The following is a 20,773-nucleotide window of genomic DNA, read 5'->3' as shown; positions in this document are numbered from 1 at the left end:
TCATCCAGTGATTAACCTCGCCAGGCCTCTGTGTACCTCTGCTTGCACCGGCCCGTACTCCACCACTTCTCCGTCTACTGTGATCGTCCCTTTGGGCGAATGTGGCTCCAGCCTGAGCGCCCGCACCTTAGCGTGCACCACATGTTGACAGTTAGTAGCCAGATGTTCCCCCTTTTCCATAGCCAGGAACAGCTTCAGCAGGGCGGCGCGCGATATCCCCGCTCTGACGTAGATCATGTGGATGACGCCGTCGTCCGAGGTGGCGTCTGGTGCTGCCAGCAGGTCCTCCGCCAGGTGGGACTGGTACATGGCCAGTATGAGGACAAAGTCTTCCTCCTGCACCACCACCCAGTCGCTGGGCAACGGGTGGTCCAGAGGCGGCAGCAGGGTGTCAGGAGGGCCGCCGGGGGCTTTGGAGGCGCTCCGACGAGGCGTGCTCTCCGTCCTCCTCACCTTGTGGGAGTTGTTGGAGTGGCAGGAGTTGTGGAAGGTGTTCTGGCAGGGAGAGTCTCTGGACGGAGCCAAGGAGGAAGCCTGACTGTTACAACGCAGCGTGGTGTTATTTCCTGAACCCTCGTCCTCGCTGTGGTCGTCCGCGGTGGCGGGCAGGTAGGCCAGCTTGCCCTTGTAGACGCGGAGAGAAGCCAGCCTCACCAGCGTGCCAACGGTGAACCGGGCGGCTCCTGCGTGACGGTACTTCTCGCTCTCGATGTCCACGTCGGCCACGAAGCCCCAGGCCAGCGACAGGAAGGAGAAGAGACGAGGGCCGGAGGAGAGATGGATGGAGATCAGGTCCATGTGGGCCACGAGCCCTTGACAGAGCAGGAAACCGCAGCTGACCAGGAGCTCCTCGGTGGACACCAGCGAGGCTCTGGAGGAACCAGGGAGGAGAGATGAGGGTTAGTCTGAGCTGGACATCCTGGAGACCATCAGCCTTCTTCCTGATACCTGAACTACAGAGCTAAGAAGCTGTGCGCATATGAATTACATCATGTCAGTCATTAAAACATGTTTAACCTCTTAAAGGCCTGTCTTGTTAGTGAGATAATGGATTTCAAGAGACTTCTTTGTAATAAAGGCGAAAATATAAAAGGGTTGTTCATGTGAGTGGGTGAGATGAGGTGTGTTATCAAAGGAATACTTTACCCTTAAAATGAACATTTAAAATATCAATTACTCACCGAGTGTTACCTTGAATTATTTAACAATATCATTTGTTTCTCGAATGCGAGTAAATGCTCAATGATTTGAAGTATAGGAAGTATTTGCGCCTCTCCGTGCACGGACTCGCAGTGCGCAAAGGCGGAAGTGTTTTATATGGTTATATGAAAATACGCGTGTTTGGGAAGTACTGAGGAACTCGAAATTGCATTATATTGCACGCGTTGTGTGTGACTTTGTATGCAGCTTTTTAACATAGTTGTGCTTTTGTTAAACCTGACCCGACCTCCTTCCTGTCTTTAAGGCAGAAGCAGATCTAATAAAACGGTGTAAAGTGGTGCGTTCCCCTTTACTGGGCAGAGATGCACCAGATCCAAAAGGGACACCAGTCAACGGCTTCAACTGGTGATCATTTTCATTATCGATTTATTTCAGTTGATGAAGATGTCAGAAAATAGTGATAAATGACCATAATAACTTCCTCGAGCCAAAGGTCATGTGTCCAATCAACAGCCCACAAACAATTTATTTCACAATGATATAAAACAGAGAATTCCTCATGGATCGACGAATCACTTCAGCCCTCTAGCAGTTCTCGAGAAGGAGCCACAATTAAGAATCTAGCTTCAAAAAATAAGAGGCAGACACCGAAAATAAGTAAACCAGTAGGCTCAGCGACAAATGTTGGAGGTGGGACAGAATCAGCTTATGGGCCTTCAGACACGACAGGCCAGTCAGACAACAAAGACAACCCCATCTGGAAGAACTGAGATAGAGGTGGAAGGTCACGATAACAGCCCTAACACACACACACACACACACACACACACACACACACATGCCTGCTGTTACCACCCACAGCCAATTACAGTGATGACTGGATGTCTCAGTGGAGTTCACTGGCAGTGGCCCTGCAGATATCTCCATATTCATCATCCTGAATTCATTCACCAGTCCGACTATCCAAACAGTCTCATCTACATTTCCTACAGCTCCGTTTCTGTTCAATCATTGAAATCATTGGTAGAAAGGTCAAGAAATAACAATATGTACAGATCCCCTGCAGTAACAAGGGATGGGTAACTGCATTGAACAAACCAACAACTGGATGTGCCAGAATTTTCTTCAATTAAACAAAGATAAAACAGAAGTAATTGTTTTTGGTACCAAGGACGAACAATTGAAAATCACCGCTCAGCTTCAGTCACTGATGTTAAAACCCACAAACCAAGGCAGAAATCTAGGTGTAGTTATGGATTCAGACCTCAACCTGAACAGCCATATCAAGACAATTACAAAATCAGCCTACTACCACCTGAAGAATATATCAAGGATTAGAGGATTTATGTCTCAACAGGATTTGGAAAAACTTGTCCACGCATTTATCTTCAGCAGACTGGACTACTGTAACGGTGTGTTTACAGGTCTCTGTAAAAAGTCTGTCAGAAAGCTGCAGCTGATTCAGAACGCTGCAGCTCGAGTCCTCACTAAGACCAGGAGGGTGGATCACATCACTCCAGTTCTGATGTCTTTGCACTGGCTTCCTGTCCAACAAAGAATTGACTTTAAAATCCTGCTGTTGGTTTACAAAGCACTGAATGGTTTAGGGCCAAAATACATCTCTGATCTGCTGCTACCTTATGAACCATCCCGACCCCTCAGGTCGTCTGGGACCGGTCTACTTTCTGTTCCCAGAGTCAGAACTAAACATGGAGAAGCAGCGTTCAGTTTTTCTGCTCCACATATCTGGAACAAAGTCCCAGAAAGCTGCAGGTCTGCTGAGACCCTCAGCTCCTTTAAATCAAGATTGAAGACTTTTCTGTTTGCTGCTGCCTTTAATTGAACCACATTCAATTCATATATTAATCAATTTCCTGCATTTCTGCATTTTACGACTGAATTTTATTTCTTACAGTTTTTTTTATTTTTTTTAAATGTTTTAATGCAATGAATGTTCTTAATTGTTTTTAAATCTCATTTTCTTTTGCCTTATGTTTTGATACTTTTAATGGTTTTATGTGAAGCACTTTGAATTACCTTGTTGTTGAAATGTGCTGTACAAATAAACTTGCCTTGCCTTGCACCAGGGAACCAGCGCTGGAAAGTAACAAAGTACATTTACCAAAACCCTTAAATCTCAAGCTGTCTATGCAGTATCTGTGAGCCACCAGAGGAGGGAGGCTCTCGCTCACATCTGTCAGCGGTCAGATGATGTTCTGGCTCGTGCTCATTATGTTTGTGTGTACACATTAAACCCTCACTCAGCGAACCTGTTCGCAGCATTGCATAATACCAAATACGTTCTAGCGGTCACTCATTTGATTGGCGTAGCCTCAGTGAACCCTACATTCAGCCGGGAATAACACCAAACACACTCTGGCCAGGGCCACTGCAGGACGGCCTGCTGCAGGCAGAGAGAGACAGAGAGAGACAGAGAGAGGCAGAGAGAGACAGAGAGAGACAGAGAGAGACAGAGAGAGACTTTCTGGACGTGTGAGAGGAGAGCAAACAATACAGAGTCTGGTCCCTTCCTCTCATTGTTGCTGCCGCTCCGGCTGCAAGACCATTGTGTGACGAGAAGCTGATTGGCAGATGCCGTAGAAGTGATGAATGAATGTGGCTCTTTGATGAAGACAGAAGCATCAGCGTACGGTGTTTCGTTTAATTACATTTTATAGTGACTTTAATTTTAAATGTATCCATAATTTAGTCAGAAATCCCACTGAGATTCCCACTGCAGCACAAAGGACATAAAGGTTGCTACCCCAGCCAAAAAAACAAAATCAAACAAATACACGGAGATACAAAATGACAGATTAGAAAATAAATAAAAGAGTAAAAGGGCAAGATAAAGCCCAATGTGACCTACTAACAGTAGGAGCAGCTTAAAAAAGAAGTGCCTCAAAGCATTTCGTGAGCTTTTTAAATTCGCCCACGTGACTTTAGAGTAGAAAGGGCAGAGTGTTTGAAACACAGATGACCGAACAGTAAAGGAATATAAAATATAAACTGCGGCGCTATCAGGGATGTCAGGGAGTGAAGAACGACTGAGTCATAGTGAACGAGTGATTTCAGACAAGAAGGAAGTTTCTCCACCTCTGAATCTGATCTGTTCCTTGATTCATTCCTCCTCCTCCCCCTCCTCTCCTCCTTTCTGTCCTTCAACTTCTCCTTTTTGTTCTTTGTTCTGGCTGAATGACCTCCAAACAATCACTCAAATGAGCAAATCATTAATAATTGATAGATGAGATGAGTGCATTTTTAGACTGAAAAAGCCCCCAGAAGGCTGGCCCATACAGCTCAGTTAAACAAAAGGATAACAACAGCCACAGCTCATTGTTTTCATCGTTAAATCTTCACACAGTAGTAACTGTGTCTGGAGCGTTTCACACGACAACACAAATGCCTTATTCTATGCTGCAAATGAAACGCAGCACTGCACCTGCTATGATGTGGCCCAAATATGCCAACTCACTGGTTAGACTGGTTTCTGTGGAGCGTTAAGTTGTGGGTTAGTCATGGCAATATGGCAAGATTTCCCCAAAGCTTCAACACTTTTAATGTTTTTATTTTAAGAGCTGCAACTTCTCATTATTTTCGTTGTTGATTAATCTGCCATTTATTTAGTTGTTTAACTGATTAATCATTAAGTTTATATAACGTCAAAAAGTCTAGTTTACTCAAACAACAGTCCAGAACATTCAAATTTACGATCACGTATGACAAAAATGATCCTGAAATTTAGGAAGCTGGAACCAGCAAATGCTTGAAAAATGACTTGAACAATTATTTAATAATCAAAATACCGATTACCGATAAAATTCTGTTGATGGACTTCAATTAATCATTGGCGCTCGACTACAGTAAATCCTTTGTGGTGTGTGTGTGTGTGTGTCCATGAGAGAGACAATATCATAACCACTGCGCGGCAAAGTATCTCCGCAGTACATCAGTGGTTTTGTTCAGGGTTCTTCATGTGGCTCACCCAGAGTAGTGATGCACGGATGCAGCCAATGCGTTGCCTGATCCACCAGGTAGGATACCCAGCGGGGTCCGGACCGCCTCCTCCCAGTCTGGTCTCTCCAGCAGACCGTTTATCACCTGACAAATGCAGAAGACTTCGATCAGGCGGACACAAAGAAATAGATACTGAGTAGTCAGTGTTTTCTAGCACAAATGGCTGTGCATCAAACCTCAATGCTTATTTGACCTATATGTTTCCTTACATATTTAAAACTATTTATTTATGCAAAGTTCGTGAACCGCTGCTTGTGTTTGTCCTTTGAAGAAGAGTTTTTATACAAAACCCTTTTTTTTTCATTCATCAAAAGAAGCAGAAGTTTTGAAACGCAGGTATAAAAGTGCTTCAGTATCGAGCTACTGTTGAATTCATTTTCAAAAATACAAATGACATCCAGCCCAGTTCGGTCTATAAAATGTCATAAAATTGGGAAAGGTTCCCGCCACAATTTCAAAATCCCCAAAGTGATCGTTATGTCCAAACCAACAGACTTTGGTTTCACTCTCCAGGCTTTAAGTCATTTAATAATAATAATTGAAAGTATATTTCTCCATTCATATATATTTATTTCATGTAAAAACTGAACGTATTTCAAGGAGTTTCATTCAGTTGTACAGTGTAAAGCAACTTGGTTAAAAAATAATCATAATTCTGTTGAATCAAGAGATTTAGCTTGAAAGTAAAATACCTTCAAATATTGTTTGATTTAAATTGAACTAGACTGGAAGCACGTTTGTCTCTGACGCATTTTATAATTGATCATTATCATCTTGATGCACAGCAGGAGGTTCATAATGATGACTGAAGTGTTGGCACTTATGACAGTGAACGTGTGTCTCTCTTCACCTCAAACAGAAGTCCATCTCCAGACATCATGACTAAAGCGTCCCACTGTGACAGGTCGGCCTCCTTCACCAGCTCTCGGGCGTGGTTCTGCCGCTCTGCAAACATCAACACACACATTAATATAAAGTGTGTTTTCATACAGGCCTGTCTTTTCTACATAAGAAAGTAAAAGAGAACTTTGCCCCGTCAGCTTCAAGGAATGAATAAGGCAAGAATTAGATGAAAGATTAGGATCTCGAGTCTTCGTCTAAATTTCCAAATCAAGTGTCACCGTGGGAGTGAAAGCTGATATATGGTCTTAAATGAAGCGCCTACCACTCTGCCAATTAGATCGGAACAACTAAATTACCCAAGGGGCACTCTGTCAAATTAACCTGGGACTCAATGATCTGATGAAGCGGGGCTTTGGTGACACGGCGTCCTCGTAATCAGTGTGCACAGGGACTATAAAACCAGACCTATTAAACATAGAAGGTTAGTAAAAGTGCAGATCATTTCCTCAACATTATATATTATCTGCGAGTCATTACAACAATGCTTCACTTTACGGCTCTGTAATTTCCTAGAAGTTTCCTGGACAAAAAAACGTGCTTTGGTAGTAACTATAGAGACAGTCTTTAATTAGTTCACTTTCAATTAATTAATCACAACTAATTGCCTGTAAATCCTAGAGAGTCTTCCACTCAGTGGAAAGCAGGCCAGCTGAACACGCAAAACAAAGTGTCTGCAGGGGAGCATGCAACCCAACAAATCTAGTACATATCAACAATCCAGTAGGAAGGATGAAGCAGCATTTACCCGTTAAACACAGGAACCTTCCTCAGAAATGATGAGGAAATAACGTGTCACCAAAGTCAGAGACACCTTCTAAAGGATGTCTGTTTGTTTTTCTATCTATTGACTGATCTGTGGAGGTGGTGAGGTTTTAGTTTGATCACGATCTGACTTCTGCTAAGCTGGCGTTTTCTAAAGGCTACAGAGCAACTGATAAGCCTTTTTTAACTGCATGTGAGGTTCAGTCGAATCTGGTGGATGTCCGTCTCTGTCTCCCTGTCCTCCGTCTGCAGGTGAAAGGGCAGACGGAGGGCTGTGAGGTGTGAACAGCGTCGGTGAAGCGCGGCGGACTGTCACGACTTCAGTCACAACACTCTCGTCTCCTCCGCCTGCTGAGGCTCAGCAACACTGGAAGCTTTTTCCCTCCGACTCTCAACTCTTTCACATCATGCTTCTTCATTTGCACTTTTAAAAACAGCCTTCATTCTTGTCTATGATGGAATATTGATATGCTTTATCATATGCAGACGCAGCATACTTGACGTGCACAGCTGGGTGCCTTCTTGTTGTCGTAAAAAATGTAGAGTTTCTTTAAAGATTTTATCGACAGAGCTGTCAGCACAGCCTCTATGAGAATGAGAGAAAGGACCATAAAGGAATGGATTATTGTCTGTAAAGCTGCTGCGAGTGGAAAATATTACCAGTCCCCGAATAAAAAGTGGCTTATCTCAGCAAAGACAACTCAGTAAAAGGTCCTCTTGCTCTTTGCTGTAACAGCCGGCAGAGTTGTTTTTCATGCGGTATGTATGACTGTTATTTTCGTCCAATGGCAGCCCGGTGCTGGAATCACGATCTGTTTGTAGCCAAGTTGAACAGATATTTCTGCTGCGGATATTTTTGACGAGACTGAGCTGGAAGATCTGTTTTTCGGACGTGGAATTTGTTCAAGGTTTATTAAAGGTTGAGCAACAAAAACGTTTCGACTAGCAGGTTCCTGATGGACAGCTGAACTATCCCAAAGCAGGACGACAGCAGTGCTCCTTATCATTGCGGCTATAGCAACAGTTAATAATGCAAACCAAGACAGAAAGACACAGCAGCCCTCAGGAAGCTATTAGCTACAGTCAGTTACAAATCAATACACAGTGTGGTGTTAGCCATAGTGGTTGAGAAAGCTACAATAATCGACATGGAGCAACACTGGACTGTATCCTGGAGGGGAAAAAAAACCCACAACAGGTCTAGAATAAAAGCAGTCAATTATATCATGATATGTTACTACTTTATATTTATATAAATTACTTTTGAAAGGTTCTACATTATTAAAAGGCCCAAAAATCATCCAAACTTTTCAGGGACCTGAAAATAAGTTGTCCTCTTTTGTGTCTCTTCCGTGTTCCTTGTTCTTCCCTTTAATGCTGTGTAACTTATCTCACACACACACACACACACACACACACACACACACACACACACACACACAGTCCTCTGGAGAGAGATCTGATTTCTCGACCTCCCTACTTCCCTTCCCTTCTCCTAAACTCTGCAGAATAAAGGAATAAATTCTTCCTTATCAGTCCAGTCACATCACATTTCCTTATCCATGCAGAGGCTGTAAAAGGGTCCAAAGTGACTCTGCAGTGAGGCGGGAGGAGAGCTGAGAGCCGCTTTAGTATGCAGCTCCCCTCATCAGACAGATTGATAATGGCAAAACGACGCAGTGAGGAGAGAACACACATCGGGGATGCAGATAAGTCACGCAGTGCGTGTGATGGTTTTTAATGGTTAAGTTGCAGAGGTAAGACGAGGAGAGGAGTGCGCTCGAGTTTCTCTGCGGGGAGAGGCAGTGGATTGTGACTAACTGATTACAGTCATGCAGATCTCCGCTGGCCTCTGGTCACAGCCTGGACGGGCACAGTGAGGCACGTTTTAGAAGGATACAAGGAAAGCTGCAACTTCATTGTTGGGATTATGGTACTTCTTTCCAGCGTGTAGAAATATCTGAGCATTTGCATGCAGCTTGGTTCACATACTTGCCGGTATACTTGGAGGATTAAAAAGTTAAACCACTAGGGAGCGTCCTCTCTGACCAACACTGGGACATTTTCTGATTTTACTGAAGTTCTCACACGAGGAGGTTACTACACTGATAATGTTCAAGTTGGCATCTCGTGTTGAACATTCTAAAACTGAAGAAAAAAATGGATTCGTTGATCAAAAGAACATTAAGTGACGGCTGATTTGATAAGTTATTGCAACAGTTTAATGGACTGCCGGTACTTATTTACACATCGAGCAGATACATAGAGCAACATTATCATTCATTTGATTTGGGTAACAGGAGGTTCTGTCCTCATGCTAAACTTGTATCATCCCAGAAGCCATTAAATAGACTTAGACTGGCTGTATATGCCATAGTTCTTGGTTAACAGCATGCCACATGTATTTTACTGCCACAGTTCCATTCCCCCAACTCTCAAAAACATATTAAGTTTACTGAAACAGCTCTTTCTTAAATCTTATAAAATGCATGCATCCACAAAGCACCACCACAGGAGGTCTGCTTTCACCCCACTGTCCCAAAACAAGGTTGTATTTTTCCCCCCAGTGTGAAGCGGGACAGACAGTAATAGAAACACACCTCATCACAGATCCAAAGGGACTTGAGCGGGTTGTACCGAAGGCTACAGGCTCTGAAAGACACTTCCTCAGCCACGCCTAAACCACGATCAGCTAACAAGAGTTTAAACGTGGAAACATCTTTTGCGGTCTGCCAGTGGGGGAGAAAAAAAAGTACCTAAATTGAGCGACAATCAAGATATAGTTCAACTTTAGAAAGTGTATTTACACCAAGCAGCAATTATATGAAGTGGTACAACCACATTAAACGAGGATAATCCTGGAAATGATCGCTTTTGAGTCACGGTGGAGAGACTTGTCTTCAGTTTACTGATGGCTCTAAAAAATCCACAAGGGATTTACTAAAGTTACACATGAGAATAGACAGACACGGTCAGAACATGGGCCAGACCCGTTCAGACTATTTAGATCCATCTTTTCTGCCTGTTTTCAGTCGGATGAAGTAACAAAACAAAACTTTCACAGAAAAGTCAAAACGTCACAGAAAGGGAAATATTTTGCTTCTCTATTTTCGTTGCCCTCTACATTTCCTGAGCCGCTGAGTCTCTCTCTCTCTCTCTCTCTCTCTCTCTCTCTCTCTCTCTCTCTCTCTCTCTCTCTCTCTCTCTCTCTCTCTTTCTCTCTCTCTCTCTCTCTCTCTCTCTCTCTCTCTCTCTCTCTCTCTCTCTCTCTCTCTCTCTCTCTCTGCTGCAGTCATCCTTCAACTGTGCTCCACCCCTGGCAGTGCCCACAGCTGCTACACAGCCACGGCTCCCATAATGAGTCTGCCTGCTTTTGTCAGCGTCGACATACAAGAGACTTCCAGCCGCAGGCAATGATACACAAGATCAGCTAGACATGCTGTTAATTAAGCGAGTGCTGTTATTATCACAAAACACGTGTTTTTCATTGGTCAAATTAGGTTTGTTCCAGTTAATCACTATAATCTTCCCCAAAACAACGATTATCAAATAATGGCAGAGCAAATAATTTTACATGAGGTCCGAGTCTGACAGGTAGGCCCACTATCCAAAGACATGTGAGGACAGTGGGAATGTAGCGTTAGCATACAGCAAAATAAGAAAATAAAAGAGGAAATGCAAGCAACGGGCAGAGTCTCTGTAGATACAGACACCGCCACACACTTCGTCTGGGTCATAAGTGAAGAAAACTCCTGCATATTATAGGTTATTAGTGAATCATTCACCATATAAAGTAGTTACAACATATATCCACTTAACAATCAAGGCAGATACAATCATCCGAGTCCAATGAAATATGTAAATAGGATTGTTTCTCGTGCTACGGAGCCCCATTAGAATTGTTGAGGAATTACTAGACTGCATGTAGAAAAAACCTAAAATGTTAATACTCTTCTGCCGAGGCATCATTCAGGGCCATTTCGGAGCGATTAGAGTCAAAGTTTTCTTTCAGAAGTCTATCTGTCAAAGAGATTTCCTGTCACTGTGGTATCCAAATGTCCCTTTCAGTAGCCATGCTTTTTCATGTAGCTGTAGTTTTGGGGATTACATCTATTATGTATTCTCCGGGATTAACTTGTCAAAAAGTACATCTCAGAAATCACAAAAAGCTCATTTTTTTGTGTGTGTTTTCCACGGCACAGTACCAGTAAGATGGTTTCTCATGCGGCTCCGTTGGTCTGCCCTCTTTTCTCTATCGGTGCACCCCACGCTGTGACGAAAGACTTTTTGTATTTATCTGACATTGCACTGATTTATGAACAAACCCAGACAGAGGGTGAAACTCAGAATAAAAGAGGAGGGAAGACTCCAGTGAATCAGTGAAATGATCAGGCTGAGAGTACGACACAGTACAGGATGAGTAAGTACCGCCCAGTGTAGATTATGGGGACGATGATGAATGCATCAAGATCCTATCAAATCACGGCAAAGGCGGATTTTGTGCGAATGTGTGTTTATCGTGCGTGTGTTGTTATCCATATGTGTGTGTCACTGTGTGTACACATGTTTATTACATAACAGATCTGCATGCATATGGGTCAGCGGCACTTGATCGCCATAATGATGGTGACAGCATGAAAACACGGAGAGGATTTAAACCAGAGGGGGTTCCTGGGACAGACATGGAGGGAGGTGATAGTGTTGTCGTGTGGTCTTTGCTGAGCTGTGTGTGTGATTGTGCGAGTGTTTGGAGATTTGTCCCCCAGCCAGACTTACAGCTTTTATACATAACACCTATCAGCAGTAATGTGTGTATTCTCATGCCGTGCTTTATACACGTACTCACCGGTGATGACCAGAGTGTGTGTGACTCCCGCCTCGCTGAGCATTGGTTGGACGTGGTTGTAGTAGAGAGTGAGCGCCTGTCCTTTGCCGCTCTGCGGGTTCACCAGCAGCATCATCCGGCTCGGACGAGACAGCGCGCTCATCGACACCCCTGCAGAGGACAGAGGAGACAAGGTCACTTCTCCACCACACAAAACCGTATTTCTAAATCAAGGCGGGATTGTGACACTGTAGCCTGGAAGGTTTTAGTTTTGTTCGACAGCACAGTGAACGGACAGACTCTCATGACTCTCTAACTACGGCCTCCTGTTCCCCTTTGCAAACCTTAATCTCAAACCTCATCTCTCCTAACAGAGCTTGGCGATGCTCCTGTAAAGGAGAGGTTGGATGTGCACAATGATTGTTGGAGCTGAAATGCTGAATATATCCAACAGAAAGGAAGAAACCGCTGCAGTACAAGACCGACCCAGGAGACGGGAGGTGATGATAAACCCTCACATACTCATAGACAGTATATCACAGAGCATATACTGTCTATGTGTGTGTTCTGCTCATTTACAATGTGTTACCTCGTCTGATAATGTGAATTAATTATACATTTCTGGGCATTTGGTCTCACAGCTGATTGTGTGATCCGTTCATTAAAACAGTGATTGTATATATTTAGTGTATTTTTGATGCTAATTAGTTTTCAAAATAGCTTGGGTATCCAAAAGTAGTCAGGGGGTTACACTGATCTCACACACACAGATCCCAAATCTTTTTAAGAATACCATCTCGGCGCAGCATGTTGCTGAAGAAGGGAGGAACTGGAAGAAGCTAATATAGATATGATGGAAGGCGTGGTTGATAAAACTGTTTTCTCTACCTCCCTTTTCTCTCCCTTTCCTCGTCTTCCTTAAAATATGTTGGTGTAACGCCTCAGCTGGGAGAGAAGCCAAATGAAAGGGGGAGTGTGTCGGGGCGCCATCAGCCACATTAGAAGCGCTGCAGCTGTGGGATATCTTTACAGGTACGCAGAGTCCTTTCTGTTGTAGGAACACAACACTCTGTCAACACTCACCCACAAAACAAACTGCGTCGGTGAAGCAGGCTGACAGGCAGAAACCCCACAGTCACAGGAAAGTTCGTTTTACAGACTGCTGGATTTAAAAAAAAAAGATCTCAACGTTGAGAGCGTGGCGGGAGGCGAACGCTCCAAACAAGTCTGACAGCTGCTAAATGAGTAACGATGGGCGGGAACAACTGAAGTGCAAGAATGAGGTTTGGTTTCAACTGTCAATGGATTCACAGGGATCCTACTGGAACGCAGTGAAACAGGTCAGAAATATGTTCACAGGTTACCACGCCTTAACCTTTTCATGTTCCCCTCTGTCCCAAAGGTAGGGAGGTAAACGCCACGTAGGCGTTCTATCTGCAAACAGACACTACACATTTAAAGTCGCTTTCTCTGTCGGATGAATGTTTCATCTCCAAATCATAAGGACTGGACTCCTGAGGGAAAGCCACAGCAGTGCCCTCATGACCTCGCCTCGTCTGTGTGGCCCGACACCCACATGGAGCTTGTTGGCTAAATCGAACCCCGCGTCACTTCCTGTGTGTTCCACCCCTCCTGTTGTCAAAACATTGAAGAGGACACTATCTCTCTAGTCACCTCTCCTGTCAGGAGCTCGGCTGCAGCTACGTCATGGCTTGGAGCCAAAGTGTGACATACATCTAATAAGGCACACTCCAATCAACAGAAATATATTCATCAAAATGTATCCACCATGCTGGACTTCCTGCAGTGTATTTGTATGGAGGTGTTTGTTCATCTTCATTGAGGATAGGTGGTTTTTTGACAGCAGATAATGTGTCTGGTTTGTTTGTATAGGAATGGGTGTAGTTCTGGCAAATGATGATAAATGTATACGGTCAAAGCCACATCATTTAGTCCAATCTTGTGGTCTGTTTCTGGATAGTGGCGATAACTGAACTACAAATTATGACAAAGAGCTCTGATGGGCACAATTACCTCCACAAAACAGCTGTAGGAAAAAGTGAATTACTGTCCTGGATGAAGTGATGAAGTGACTCTCCTGCAACCAGACTGATTCGTCATCCTTAGCAAACAGCAGGCGAGACGCGAGACGAAAAAGATGAAAGACGACAACACTACAGCAACAAATATCTGCCCTGCGTCTCGACTACATTCACTTCATCTGTGATTACAGACGTCTCATCTGCTCTATTCAGACCAAGAGCATGGGAACTGTCCCAGATCTTAATGGAATAATCACTACCGAGGTATTCGCCACAGGAAGTGACAGCCCAAATGAAAGGGGGAAAACCCAGGAGCCGGAAAAAAAACACATTTTTCCGGCGGCTCCCTATAATATCTATCTGGGTGCATATGGAGTCTGTGAATAGACGGCTTTCTTAGCTTAGTCTGACAACTCGTTCAGTACATGCAGCACAGACGAAGGTCTAACTTGAAAACTCAAATGTAACATCTGTCACTTTTCCTTCAGATCGCAAAGTGCATCCTCTGCACCTCAAAACAGGCCAGATGTACATATTCATTGAAACGTGTGCATCTTTATTTACTGACGCACAGACATTTTACATGAAATGAGGGTCAAACGCAAACATGACTCGGCATGTTGCGTCCTCGTTATGTGCCGCGAATGAATCAATTCATCCTCGACCTTACATTCATCCTCGACCTTGCTCGACGACTCTGACTAGTTGCGATGACCCGTGCATGCGTCAGTCAGTGGCGCTGGTGTCTTACTCAACTTCCTTCAGATCAGCTTCCCATCAGCAGGGAAGCATGACGAAACATTAACCGTCTGCGATCGAGGAATAAAAGGAGCAATCTTGGCTTTCATCACACTTAGCTGAGCCCACAAAACACCACTCAGCCGGCATAAATTTGAAACTCAGATGGGATCGGCCCCACTCTGTCCAGATTTAGTGTCGTTGGGGAACTAAAGGGACAGAGGAGACACCGGGAAACGTTCTGCTTCGAAAGGGCATTTCATTTGTCGGAAACAGGTTTGTGTCCCACTCCTCTTGCATCTCTGTCTCAGTGGTGATGTGGGCTCTAAGCCTTTTACAAACACCCATTAGGAGGGAATCCAGTTTCCACATTAAAGGGTTAACATGTGTTAGACCCGCCCTGCCCCCTGTCATTTGACAGATATGTCCAATCTTACTAAATGTTAGCTCTTGTCCCAGGCCAGCTGAGGGCTTTCTCATATACATGTATGGCACTCTCTAGCTCATGTAGTCTGATGTATCTGGAGCACAACAACAAAACATTTTAGCCGCCAATCAAAGGATAAAGCAGACTCCAACTGACAACAAACAACTTGATTTTATGTCGCGCCCGAGTCGTCTTTTAGCTTCTGAAAAACATATTTTTTTGCAGATATATGAGATTGTCATCTGATCTGTTCTGCATTTAACTACATACCAACTGTGACGACACAATGCCTGGGACGTATTCATCCTGATTGGAGGGTCAGTTCTGCTCGGAGTCATCTCTGATATCATCCATCGTGACATGCTTTATTTTGGAGCCTAAAGGTTTGGATCTTGACTGAACTGCAGGTCACTGTGGACCGGACCAGTTTAGTGATGTGATTAAATGTGCCCACTTTCTTATTAGTGCATGGACACGAGCAGTGTCAGAAGGAGCGCTGTTTTGTGTTTGATTGTGTGTTTTTTGGCGCTTTTCTTCACTCAAAGACCCTTTATAGCACAACAAAAGATTAAAAGTCTAAGGCTGCAAAACTGTGCATTTTGATGGTATTGTCATATGTGGACCTTTTTAATTATTAAGTTTGAGGACTCCTGCTTTTTGTATACTCAGTGTTGGTAAATAACTACAACGTGTACATCTACTCAAGTACTGTACTTAAGTACAATTTTGAGGTGCTGTCATTTCCTTGAGTATTTACATTTTATGCTACTTGGTACTGTGCCAATTCATTTAGGAGGACAATATTGCACATTTTACAACTACATATAGATTATACATACATGTATATTATACTTATATACATTATTTAACAGATGCAGTTCCTATTTACTATTCAGATTTTACACACAAATGATCACTGTATAAAAAACTTTTGAAAACAGGACCTTTCTACTCAAGTAAAGAAGCCTTGTTGACCGATGACCGGCCTCACTGCAGTAACATTTGGGTGCAGTGAGGTGAGGACTCTGTCTCTAAATCAAAGAGTTGAAGCTGCACACAGCAGATTTTTGCCGAGCCAGAACCACAAAGGGTGTGGAAGGAGGAGGAGGAGGTGGTGGCAGCGGTTAGCTTGCTGTAGCTCTATATTAGGAAAGGCAGAGAGTTTATGACATTGAGGTTTCAATTAAAATGATCCTGCACCGTCAACCCTGTTTTTATACCGTGTATCCCCTGAAACAGAGAGAGGACGTGTCTCGTTATCAGGAGTGTTTTGGGCTGCAGGGTTGGATTAGGGAGAGGAGGTTAGGTTGCTGTAAACAAACTTCCCAAAGCTCACTTGGTTACATTCCCACTAATGTAATGTTTAGTTTGAGTTTTATTTTCCTTTTAATTAACTGGAGCTTAAATTCTTAATTACTGTCAGCTCAGTTGGCACCACGTTCGACTGTATGTTCACTTTCTGCAACCATCAGCCAGTTTTGAATAACAACACAAGACATGAGAGCATAACGTGACGTGACTGCAGACTAAAAGAAACAGCTAAATGCACTTAAAAGGTGCCGTGTGCCCGCGTATGGAGGAAATGGGCTTCCCACCATTAAAAAAACCCACAACCACATGTTCTTTTACCAGACCAAGGCAGACTTTCTCTGAGGTAAACCAGCTGCTCTGTAGGGCTGAATGGTCAGTTAGTGGTTGTTGTCGGCGTATCATGAAATGACTCGAGAGGATGTTTCTGAGAATAGCAAACTGGGTGAGCACCGAATGCCCTTTACGCTTGGTGGTACAACGGTAGAGTTTGAGATGTAAATATTCTGCGTCAGCGACAGGAATGAAGTTTGAAGGGGTTTACGCTGGAGTGTATTATGCCTAATGTCACTGGTCCAAAATCCAAAGATAATTAGTTCACCAAGCCTAAGCTATGTTTTATCTTTTTTACATTTCGAAAGGAATCACATGATTACATAATGTAGCATGAAGCTCTTTGTTTTGCGTGCATGTATGAAATTGTGCGTAATAGAGCAAACAAACCATCGTCCCAGCTTCAACTCCGTCTCGGCCAGAAGTAATGTATTAGTAATACAATCGACTGGCTGAGAGAGGCCCCCCCCCCCCCCGAGACGGTTGAATAAGGTGCTTTGGACTTTCCATCGCTGCCATTATCACGGGTTCACACGTAAACGAACAGCCTCATTCAGATATAATGCATTGACACATGATCCTTATAAAGTTTCCCCGAGTTATCCGTATTCCTTTCAGCCAGCTATAGAATCATTTTTAAATAATTCTAATGCATACTTGTATGAATGCTCATCATACTGAGTTTATTAACATATTAGACGGCCCAGCATTTACACAACACATGGGCGTTGTAATAAAATGTATCTGGTAATATCACGAGCGCTGCACATTTAAGATGTCACCGTGTTTGTCCCAGATACAGTTTCTTAAAAATCTAGAACCGGTTGGACCACAGTGCCGGTGAGCCTGTATCTGCTGGGTGACAAGTGTTGTGTCACTACCTGATGCATTCTGGGTAACCCACACTAATTTGGACAGTGGCTCAAGTGCTCGAGCCAGATGACAACCCAGAGCGATTGATTTACTCGATACTAGTAACCGCTCTGCCTGCTGCCGTCACCTTACTCATTACAATGATGATGCTGTCCACAGCTGCATTTAATCCATTTATTGACGACGTAGGATCAATACTATTTAGGAGACACTTGGCAAAAGCACCTGAACTGTCAGTTGTGTTCGTCAGAGCAGGGAGGACATTTATGAGGTTTTAGAGTCGGAAGGAAGAAGTGCCAACAAAGGGCGATGTGTCGACTCACTTCTTCTGCTAATCGTTGCACAGAGCCGACAGCCAGCTGGCCCGTGACATGCAGTATATTCTGCACTTCCTCCTGCTGTGAGGAAATAACTAGTCTGTAATCCAGCAGGCTGAAGTCATGAAAAACAGACGCTTTCTGAACAATCATGTGAGGATGCCGGAAGTCAAGCCGACGGCATTCGTACCAATATTGATGACAAGGTCAGACGGGCAGCGCTGACCTCATTTAGGCCAGTGGTTTGGATGCAGAGCTCCTGAACATGATTTAGTGCTTTTCACAAGGCCGTCGGCGTAATGAGTAACTCACTGCAGACTGCTTTTCAGACGGGAATCCTGTCGTCACATTCCAGAGATACCAAAGACCCCTTCAGCCTGAATGAGGTTTGAAATGAATGCTACTGACCACAAAAATGCTCAGAAATGTGACACTTCTGCAGGATGCCCAGTGGTATAGCTGTATATATGCAGCCCACATTCTCGCTCAGCACATCTGGTCCTGTTCGACTCAATCACTTCTGGACAGCCAACCCTCCTTGAAATGTGTACCTCACAGGTTTTCGGTTGCAGTTAATGATTATTTTCATCGTTGATTAATCTGCCAGTTAATCAAATAACAGTGAAAAGTCGCCTGTTTTTGTCCAACCAACCAGCATAATCATTTTACAACACTTTAAGACGTTGGGAGAATGAGTGTCCGAAGCTATTCTCGACCCTCCGACGAGCAGTTGCGATGAATTATATGGCTGATTTTACATTTGCCAAACCTATCGTTTAGTCTTTAAAGATCCTCTAGCGACAGTCCTGCTTTTGTTTACTTGTGCCTGCATTGAAGGAGCCGCTGTTACAGTTACTGTTGTGAAATACAATGATTTTTGATCAGTTAATTCCATTGTGAGCTGCATGTGTGCTCACGAAGCTCAGTGGACAGTCAGTTGTTTCAGCTCTAGTTTCCAATGTTCCACTTTGGATCGTCGTTGTCAGACACAAACTAAGTTCTGGAGAACATGAAATAAAATTGCGTCTGTAAAAATTGCTCCAGATACAGCCGGTGTTTCAAAGGCTGGATACACTGGATGGAGGCAGAGGTGTATTTCATTACTACAAAGCCGCTGAAGCCGTTTGTGTTTGTGTTCTCTGTCCCAAGGTAGAGCAATTGTCAGGTTCGGCTGCAGACAATGCGTGCGTGTCAAAGTAAATAATGGTGTCCTTTCAGTCTGATCTTTCCTCTTCTGACAGGCTTCTGCGGCATATTTTGTCTCGTTAAAAATATATTTGTGGAATTGGGGGAACGCTATCTGGGTCACGGAGTGGCAGTGATACCATGGCTGTGTGGAGGAAAACGTTTGGGTGAGGCAAAAAAATGCATTTCATGTTTTTTTCTTCCTAGAGCTGGGTTAGCTCGGTGAGGAGGACAAATAACGAGACAACTTATCTTCAGAAATCTTCAATTAGACAATGTTTCCCAGCGGAGTAATTATACCTCTTGGCATCATGTGACAGTAGCATATTACTCACTCACGTTTCTCAGGTGTCTTTTATGTTAAAATGGTTCGTTTGCAGTCTGGGGTTACTGTAATGTAACTCTCCATACCACACCAGTCCTATTGTTTTATTCACACTCGTAGGATAATGGTCATGATACCCTGTGACAGATAAGAGATAAGAAACCGGTTCTACAGGACATGACATGACGCAAACTCAGCAGCAGTAATACCATGTTTTTTTATCTTAAAAGGTTTTGTTTGAATCACATTACTGAAATGTGACTCTGTACCAGACCAGGTAGAGATGATGAGGTGACAAGAACCCACTTCTGTACAGCAAATAAGCAAATAATCCTATTATCTGTTTAAATAGCTGTTGGGCAAACTGATAAGAGGAAAGCCTTACAATGTCTAAATGATCAAAGACATTGTAATTGACAATTTCCTCGAGTTTGTGTCTGTTTGAACAAGTTATTTAAAGGGGAAACTGATAAAAGACAGAGGTTGTTAGTGCAGTTAACACTGCCTTTAAAAACAATGGCTGTAATAATTATGGAGGACCATGAAATCTCCTCAGGGCATGGAGGTCATTTCCCTAAAGTGACAAATGAAGCAGCAGAGCTGAAATGATTAATCTATGAATATATCAGATCATCAACAACGATTTGGATGATTGTCTGATCCTTTCATTATGTTTCTCCAAGCAAAGTGCCAACAATCTTAGGTGCTGCTTTTCTTTGTCAAATGTGATTTATCTTGTAAATAATTGATGAATCAATAACTAAAATAATCATTAGGTACAATATTGCTCGTCATTTTGGACAATTCCTTTTTTAGTTGGTAGCAAAGTCAGACTAAACACCAGCAGGATACCTACAGGTATCTATTATATTAAATGGCCTAAATCACACAGTCAACTTTTCCCTCTTGTTGCTCACGAGCACTCACCGTCTCTTCTTAGTGACTGTAGCCGTGCAGAGCGTTCTCGGACAGCGCGAGCCCACTTCTCCGCCTCCTCCAGGTTAGCGCGCGGGTCCTGGAGCGCGGCGAGACGAAAGCAGTGCTCTGCTCTCTGCCGCGAGACCCCGGAACTCATCCAGCGCCGTCTGAGCGGGTAGAAGTGCGCCGCTAAGTACGCAGCCGGGTCCGCGTTGTCATCTTCCCGGTAAGCCCGGCAACCGACGCAGTCCTTCAGGCTGAGCATCACCTTGTTCCGCCCGACAGGTGCTGAGGTGAGCCTCTGGACGATGAGGTCCCTCTCGGTCAAGCTCACGGCACACCGGACTTTTCGGTTACCTGTGAGCGTGAATTCCCCGTACAGCGAAACCAGGTTGATGCTGTTGTTGCGGTCCGGTTCAGCTCTCCTCTGATCCATCCTGAGCGGACCGGGATAAAGCAGCGGCCGCTCTGTCACATAGCTACCGGAGCAAGTGGAGGCTGTTAAACTGCGACTGACAGCCTGCTGCTCGGACCGGTGTCAAGACAAACGTACTATAACACACTACTTCCGGTGATATTTCAAAATAAGATACATACGTTGTTCCACGCCAATATGTTTTAAACAAAACAAAAACACTG

The 20,773-nt window shown here is 43.9% G+C and overlaps 1 protein-coding gene across 1 annotated transcript; it reads right to left on the bottom strand.

The window, feature by feature from the left end:
* LOC306784042 (sphingosine kinase 1-like) lies at positions 1 to 20,570 on the bottom strand (the record flags this gene model as incomplete). Its single annotated transcript, XM_079277856.1, has 5 exons — positions 1 to 871; positions 5,147 to 5,262; positions 6,029 to 6,123; positions 11,690 to 11,839; positions 20,144 to 20,570. 5 exons carry the CDS (start codon positions 20,568 to 20,570, stop codon positions 1 to 3), a joined length of 1,659 nt encoding a protein of 552 aa, XP_079133982.1.
* Between the last annotated feature and the right edge of the window lie 203 nt (positions 20,571 to 20,773).

The sequence above is a fragment of the Melanostigma gelatinosum genome (assembly GCF_949748355.1).
Source record: "Melanostigma gelatinosum genome assembly, chromosome: 11".
Classification (NCBI taxonomy): Eukaryota; Metazoa; Chordata; class Actinopteri; order Perciformes; family Zoarcidae; genus Melanostigma; species Melanostigma gelatinosum.
The sequence above is the reverse complement of the archived record's forward strand: the minus strand, read 5'-3'. Positions and strand labels throughout refer to the sequence as shown.